This window comes from Haematobia irritans, chromosome 4 (genome assembly GCF_050003625.1).
Source record: "Haematobia irritans isolate KBUSLIRL chromosome 4, ASM5000362v1, whole genome shotgun sequence".
Taxonomy (NCBI): Eukaryota; Metazoa; Arthropoda; class Insecta; order Diptera; family Muscidae; genus Haematobia; species Haematobia irritans.
In genome coordinates this window covers 8,075,669-8,083,720 of record NC_134400.1, presented here as the reverse complement: position 1 = coordinate 8,083,720, position 8,052 = coordinate 8,075,669, and the positions used below count along the sequence as shown (strand labels likewise).

General features: G+C 26.6%; 1 protein-coding gene across 1 annotated transcript; it reads right to left on the bottom strand.

Moving 5' to 3' along the window:
* Window positions 1–595: 595 nt before the first annotated feature.
* Window positions 596–2,983, bottom strand: LOC142236322 (uncharacterized). The gene is made up of 3 exons (XM_075307583.1): window positions 2,475–2,983; window positions 942–1,641; window positions 596–865 (listed from the first exon to the last, which is right to left on the bottom strand). Exons 1-3 carry the CDS (start codon window positions 2,850–2,852, stop codon window positions 630–632), a joined length of 1,314 nt encoding a protein of 437 aa, XP_075163698.1. The 5' UTR covers window positions 2,853–2,983; the 3' UTR covers window positions 596–629.
* Between the last annotated feature and the right edge of the window lie 5,069 nt (window positions 2,984–8,052).

Genomic DNA, 8,052 nt, shown 5'->3' with positions numbered 1-8,052 from the left:
AAATTTTATTTCTATAGAAAATTTTCTAAAAATTTTATTTCTATAGAAAATTTTCTAAAAATTTTATTTCTATAGAAAATTTTGTCAATATTTTATTTCTATAGAAAATTTTGTCAAAATTTTATTTCTATAGAAAATTTTGTCAATATTTTATTTCTATAAAAAAATTTTATCAAAATTTTATTTCTATAGAAAATTTTGTAAAAATTTTATTTCTATACAAAATTGTTGCAAAAATTTATTTCTATAAAAAATTTTGTCAAAATTTTATTTGTGGAGAAAATTTTATCAAAATGTTATTCCTATTGAAAATATTGTAAAAATTTTATTTTTTATAGAATTATTTGTCAAAATTTTATTTCTATAGAAAATTTTGTCAAAATTTTATTTCTATAGAAAATTTTGTCAAAATTTTATTTCTATAGAAAATTTTGTCAAAATTTTACTTTTTATAGAATTGTATTTCTATAGAATTATTTGCCAAAAATTTATTTCTATAGAAAATTTTGTAAAAATTGTATTTCTTTAGTTAAATTTAGTTAAAGCTCCCATGTGTATGTATCTTCCGATTTATCCTTCCCTCATTTAAAAGACATTATTTCTTATATTATTTTATTGTAACAGAGATTTTATTTAGCTGTAGCTTGGGTCGCTGACAAATCATTGCTGCCAGCCGATGAACCTGCGGAACTGGGACATGATGAATTCAAAGAAGCAGCACTAGAATAACTTGAACTGTCCGAAGATTCCCAGGCATTAATATGATGATGTTGTTTGCGACGTTGTCTTTGACGGGCTAAAGTTAAAACTGATCCCATAACTGGTGATCCAGAAGACAAAGAACTGGAGCGAGATCCTAAAGAAACTAAGGGGGGGGGGGGGGGGGAATATTCCATAACAATATCGACCATTCACAATGAGTTCCTAAAAAATCTACTTACCAGTATTAGGTCTTGCTGTAGTTACACCCGCCGGATTATTCACCCTAATTACAGAATCTATTCGGGGCATAGGTGCCGTAGCTGGTCTAGTGATAGTAGGGCCTGGACCCGATCGTAATGAATTGGATCCACTTGATAATGATGATATTTCGTCACTATCCAATGAACTCGAGGGGTGACCACTGGCACTTTGTACCATAATCGAACCATTGATGATTATACCATCTAAAACCTGGAGTGTAGCTATGTTACGTTGCAATGTCTGACGGTAGAAGGGCTGCTGACACACAGGATTACCTCGCAGATCAATTTCCAATAAATTGGCACACATGCCCAAAAATGTCAAGATGCCCAATTCACTGATTCGATTGTGACGTAAACTCAAATGCTGTAGCAGTGGCAAATCGGCTAGAGATCCAGGACGCTGTATCATATTGTCATCGGCCACAAGAGCACGTAAATTGGGAAATCCCCCAGTACCATCGAGGGTATTTAGACCGCAATTGCTAACATTCAAATGGGTGAGATGTATTAGACCATATCCCAAATCACGTAACGTACACAGAACGGAACCACTTAAGTCCAATTGTTGTAGACGTGGCAAAAACATGGCCAAATGAGATAAACTTAGCGTATAGGAAATTACACGCAAACGGACGGTATCCACATTATGAAGATCTGTGCGTCCGGTAACACGTCTCTGTGAATGGAAACAGAAAACACAAAGGAAATTGAAAAACGGTCTCCTATAGAAATAAAAATTTTCTATGGAAATAATTAAACAAAAAGTTTCTATAGAAATAAAATTTTAACAACATTTTCTATATGTTAGAAATAAAATTTTGACAAAATTTTCTATAGAAATAAAAATGTTGACAAAATTTTCTATATGTTAGAAATAAAATTTTGACAAAATTTTCTACAGAAATAAAAATTTTGAAAAAATTTTCTATAGAAATAATATTTTGACAAAATTTTCTATTGAAATAAAGTTTTGATACAATTTTCTATAGAAATAAAATTTTGATACAATTTTCTATAGAAATAAATTTTTGACAAAAATAAGAATGAAATTTTGACAAAATTTTCTATAGAAATAAAATTTTGACAAAATTTTCTATAGAAATAAAATGTTGGCAAAATTTTCTATAGAAATAAAATTTTGACAAATAATTCTATAGGAATAAAATTTTGGCAAAATTCTCTATAGAAATAAAATTTTGACAAAATTTTCTATAGAAATAAAATGTTGGCAAAATTTTCTATAGAAATAAAATTATGACAAAATTTTCTATAGAAATAACATTTTGCAATTTTTTGATACAATTTTCTATAGAAATAAAATTATGACAAAATTGTCTATAGAAATAAAATTTTGACAAAATTTTCTATAGAAATAACATTTTGACAAAATTTTCTATAGAAATAAAATTTTGCAAAATACAATTTTTTTTGGTAAAATTTTCTCCAAATTTTGGTAGTTTATTTTTGGCTCGAGTGGCAACCGTGATTGCCATTCCTTTGCCTTCTTACCAATAGTTCGTCCAAAGTGGGCTCTGGTGCCTGAGCTGGTAATACAACTGGCAACATATGCACATAGGCTGGCATATAATTGTCCTCTTCATTTTCAATAATATCCGGATCAAAATTCAAAGGTGGTAGATTCCTTAAAAGATTTTGATTGTTTTGTAACAGAACATGGTCTTGGGCATTTCTTCGGCGAGGTTCTGGTGTTGGTAAACGTATCTGAGCTGCTGCCACTGGAGCTATGGGCAATGGTAAATGCAGCTGTTGTTCTTGTTCCGCTTGGCGTAATTGTTGAAGTTGACCCTGTTGTTGTATGACATCTTGATTTATGGATATATCTGGTGATGATCCACTTAAATCTGCTGGAGCCTCCAAGAGGGGCATTAGTTAAATTGTTTCTGTTTTTATTTCGTCTTTGCTTGCCTTTAGTTTATTTTAGAAAATAGTTTATCGATAGCTTTGTTTGGAACTAAGGAGAATGTAGAAGTTCCCATGGAAACGATAACGATTGGCTAACAATAAGTCATCGAAAGCAACAGGATAGAATACTAAGGTCATAAACGAGAAAACAAAAACAAGGACAATGATACCAGGGGTAAAAACAAAATATTAACGACAACAAATGTATCCAGGGGTGGATTAATAATCATTGCGCAAAAAAATCCCTTAGAGCCCTATAGAAATAAAATCTTGACAATTTTTTTTTTATAAAAATAAAATTTTACCATAATTTACTATAGAAATAAAATTTTGATACAATTTGCTATAAAAATAAAATTTTGTCAAAATTTTCTATTGAAAAGAACATTTTCAGAAAATTTTGCATAGAAATAAAATTTTCATTTTCTATAGACATAAAATTTCCTATAGAAATAAAATTTTGACAAAATTTTCTATAGAAATAAAATTTTGACAAAATTTTCTATAGAAATAAAATTTTGACAAAATTTTCTGTAGAAATAAAATTGAGGCAACAATTTCTGTAGAAATAAAATTGTGGCAAAATTTTCTGTACAAATAAACTTTCGACAAAATTTTCTATGAAAATAAAATTTCGACAAAATTTTCTATGGAAATAAAATATTGACAAAATTTCTATGGAAATAAAATTTTGACAAAATTTTCTATAGAAATACTATTTTGACAAAATTTTATATTGAAATAAAATTTTGACAAAATTTTATATAGGAATAAAATTTTAATAAAATTTTCGATAAAAATAAAATTTTAATAAAATTTTCGATAGAAATAAAATTTTGACAAGTTTTTCTATAGAAATCAAATTTTGACAAAATTTTCTATAGAAATAAAATTTTGACCAACTTTTCTATAAAAATAAAATTTTAACAAAAATTTCTATTGAAATATAATTTTAACAAAATTTTCTATTGAAATATAATTTTGACAAAATTTTTTATAAAAATAAAATTTCGTTAAAGTTTTCTACAGAAATAAAATGTTAACAAAAAATTTCTATAGAAATAAAATTTTGACAAGATTTTCTATAGAAATAAAATTTTGACAAAATTTTCTATAGAAATAAAATTTTGACAACATTTTCTATAGAAATAAAATTTTGAGAAAATTTTCTAAAGAAATAAAATTTTGACCAACTTTTCTATAAAAATAAAATTTTAACAAAAAATTCTATTGAAATATAATTTTAACAAAATTTTCTATTGAAATATAATTTTGACAAAATTTTTTATAAAAATAAAATTTCCTTAAAGTTTTCTACAGAAATAAAATTTTGACAAAAATTTCTATAGAACTAAAATTTTGTAAACATTTTCTACAGAAATAAAATTTTGACAAAATTTTTTATATAAATAAAATGTTGACAAACTTTTCTATAGAAATAAAATTTTGGGAAAATTTTCTATAGAATAAAATTTGACAAAATTTTCTATAAAAATAAAATTTAAACAAAATTTTCTATAGAAATATAATTTTGACAAAATTTTTTATAAAAATAAACTGAAAGAAAGAAGAGGAAACACGCTCAAAATAAAACCCAGCCAACTTCATTCAAATCGATGATTTGACGGTGGCAAAGGAAAAGAGAGATGTTTGTACGAATTTATTTCGGCAAAAGGCGGCTATCAAAGTAAAACCTTTTTTCGGAGGATTCAAGTGTGGTTTATTGTTGGGTTTAATGAACTGCCTGAATTTATTCTGATAATTGGTTGATAGTTTTGCTGCAAGTAGAGGATGGTGATGACGAATGTGGTAATTCCGAAACGTGCGTCCATCCAACCATCTTGCAGTATATAGGGCTTTGCCCAACTAAATTTGACAAACATTCTTTTCCTCTGTTGGTTAAGCTACACTTGTAGTTTAGTCAATGTATGGTTTTAAGTTGAAATAAAAAAAAAACAACAACAACAACAATGATTAAATAAAATTTCCACAAAATTTTCTACAGAAATAAAATTTTGACCAAAAATTTTTTATAAAAATAAAATTTTGACAAAATTTTCTATAGAAATAACATTTTGACGAAATTTTCTATAGAAATAAAATTTTGTCAAAATTTTCTATAGAAATAAAATTTTGTAAAAATTTTCTATAGAAATAAAATTTTGTAAAAATTTTCTATAGAAATAAAATTTTGTAAAAATTTTCTATAGAAATAAAATTTTGTAAAAATTTTAATCTTAATTACAAATTAAGAAAAGACAAAAAAACACAACTACATCGCCTAAAATGCTTCTTTGCCTCAAGCATTTGAGGCCTCAAGAGGGGGGCATTTGTTATATTATTAAATTTTCTATAGAAATAAAATTTTGACAAAATTTTCTATAGAAATAAAATTTTGATACAATTTTCTATAGAAATAAATTTTTGACAAAAATAAGAATGAAATTTTGACAAAATTTTCTATAGAAATAAAATTTTGACAAAATTTTCTATAGAAATAAAATTTTGACAAAATTTTCTATAGAAATAAAATTTTGACAAAATTTTCTATAGAAATAAAATTTTGACAAAATTTTCTATAGAAATAAAATTTTGACAACATTTTCTATAGAAATAAAATTTTGACAAAATTTTCTATAGAAATAAAATTTTGACAAAATGTTCTACAGAAATAATATTTTGAGAAAATTTTCTATAGAAATAAATTTTTGAGAAAATTTCTATAGAAATAAAATTTTGACAAAAATTTTCTATAGAAATAAAATTTTGACAAAATTTTCTATAGAAATAAAATGTTGACAAATTTTTTATAGAAATATAATTTTGACAAAATTTTCCATAGAAATAAAATTTTGACAAAATTCATGAAATGTTACCCATCTCATATTTCATGACTCTTAAAGCCACTATTTAGGGTCCACCAACTAAACAGCATTATGAATTACCAACTAATTAAGAGCTAGCTACGATGTAGCATAGCACCCGCAACCCACACAAATACAAAGACACACACGGACGCACACAAACCATTACCGTTACACAATTAAGATTATACCAAATGATTTGATTGATTGTTGCCCATTCGATTTTGGTCATGTTGATTAATTAAGTAACAGTGATTTGTGGAGTTGGGGGTGTAAACGTGTGAATAACGATTAGTGTGTGTAACATACATAAGTCTGTCTACCTACCTATATTTACAACATCCAAGGATATTTACGATAATTGTGATTGAAAAATAGAATCGTAATTCTCATAGTGGCAATAAAGTCCATTATCATCAAATGAGTTGTTAAATAGGCCTATTTATGGGTGGGACTTACATAGAGGAAATTTCATACTGTATAATTGGTTATACAAAAAGGACATTTTGAATGTAGATTGCCACCTAACACCTGTTTTTCAAAATATTTTCAAATCTTCCAATATTGTCTGCAAGCATTCGGTTGTCATTAGAAATAAAATTTTTACAAAATTTTCTAGAGAAATAAAATTTGTACAAATTTTTTTCTGGAAATAAAATTTTGACAAAGTTTTCTATAGAAATAAAATTTTGACAACATTTTCTATAGAAATAAAATTTTGACAAAATTTTCGATAGAAATAAAATTTTGACAAAATTTTCTATAGAAATAAAATTTTGACAAAATTTTCTATAGAAAAAAAAAAAAGTGACAAAATTTTCTATAGAAATAAAATTTTGAAAAAAATGTTCTATAGAAATAAAATTTTGACAAAATTTTCTATAGAAATAAAATTTTGAAAAAATTTTCAATAGAAATAAAATTTTGAGAAAATTTTCTATAGAAATATAATTTTGATAAAATTGTCTATAGAAATAAAATTTTGACAAAATTGTTTATAGAAATAACATTTTTACAAAATTTTCTATAGAAATAAAATTTTGACAAAATCTTAACAAAATATTCTAGGTTAGGTTAGGTGTAGTGGCAGCCCGATGTATCAGGCTCACTTAGACTATTCAGTCCATTATGATGCCACAGTGGTGAACTTTTCTTTTATCACCGAGTGCTGCCCGATTCCATGTTAAGCTCAATGACAAGGGACCTCCTTTTCATAGCCGGGTCCGAACGGCGTTCCACATTGCAGTGAAACCACTTAGAGAAGCTTTGAAACACTCAGCAATGTCACCGGCATTACTGAGGTGGGATTAACCACCGCTGAAAAACTTTTTTGGTGTTCGGTCGAAGCAGGAATCGAACCACTACCTTGTGTATTACAGAATGCAAGGCGGGCATGCTAACCATAACCCATACACAACACAGCTAAAAGTAGAAGGAGTATAACAACCAAATCTAAAAGAGCTTCCAAAATATCTAAGACGCAGAGCAGAAAATCCGAAGATGAATCCGAAGAAATTAGCTGTGTTGCATCTGTAGCGAAAGAACATAATCGAATGGGTTTTCTATAGAAATAAAATTTTGCAAAATTTTCTATAGAAATAAAATTTGCAAAATTTTCCATAGAAATAAAATTTTGACAAAATTCTTGATAGAAAGAAAATGTTGACAAACTTTTCTATAGAAATACAATTTTGACAAAATTTTCTATAGCAATAAAATATTCTACAGGAATAAAATTTTATTTCAATATATATTTTTTTTTTGTTTGGTAGTTTTCTAGTAAAATTTTCTCCAAATTTTGTTAGATTAGTTTTGGCTCGACTGTGGTATCTTGAAACCAGTGATGCCAATTTGGTGCTTTTAGCACCAAATTTAGTGCTTTTTGATTTCTAAAAAGCACCAAATTGCCTTTTTGGTGCCTTTTCAAAAAAACACCAACTTGGTGCTTTCTGGCATTTTCATTCAGTGTTTTGGGTGTTTTTTTTTCATTTTGAACAGTATTAAATTTAATTGATACAAAAATTTGGATTAGTCTTTCAAGAGCTTAAGAAACTCAACCTTATTGTCAAATATAGAATTTGATTGTTATGAAGGTGGTATTGATTATATTTTAATTAATATTATTATTTGGTATTCTGTAGAAAATCTAGTGACGAGTACCGAATTTTTGAACTTGATAAAGATGTCATTAAAAACGTTTGTATTAAATCCACAAAGCACGCATAACTGAAATACTCGTAAGCAATAGACGCCTTCCATATATTAATATTTTGAAAGTTGAAAGACATTACTGATCAAAA

Excerpts from the sequence above, each read along its gene's own strand:
- LOC142236322 (XM_075307583.1), bottom strand. The coding sequence starts at position 2,852 with ATGCCCCTCTTGGAGGCTCCAGCAGATTTAAGTGGATCATCACCAGAT. Across the intron at positions 1,642-2,474 it reads CCACTTTGGACGAACTATTG|AGACGTGTTACCGGACGCAC; the intron begins GTAAGAAGGCAA and ends TTCCATTCACAG. Across the intron at positions 866-941 it reads TACAGCAAGACCTAATACTG|TTTCTTTAGGATCTCGCTCC; the intron begins GTAAGTAGATTT and ends CCCCCCCCTTAG.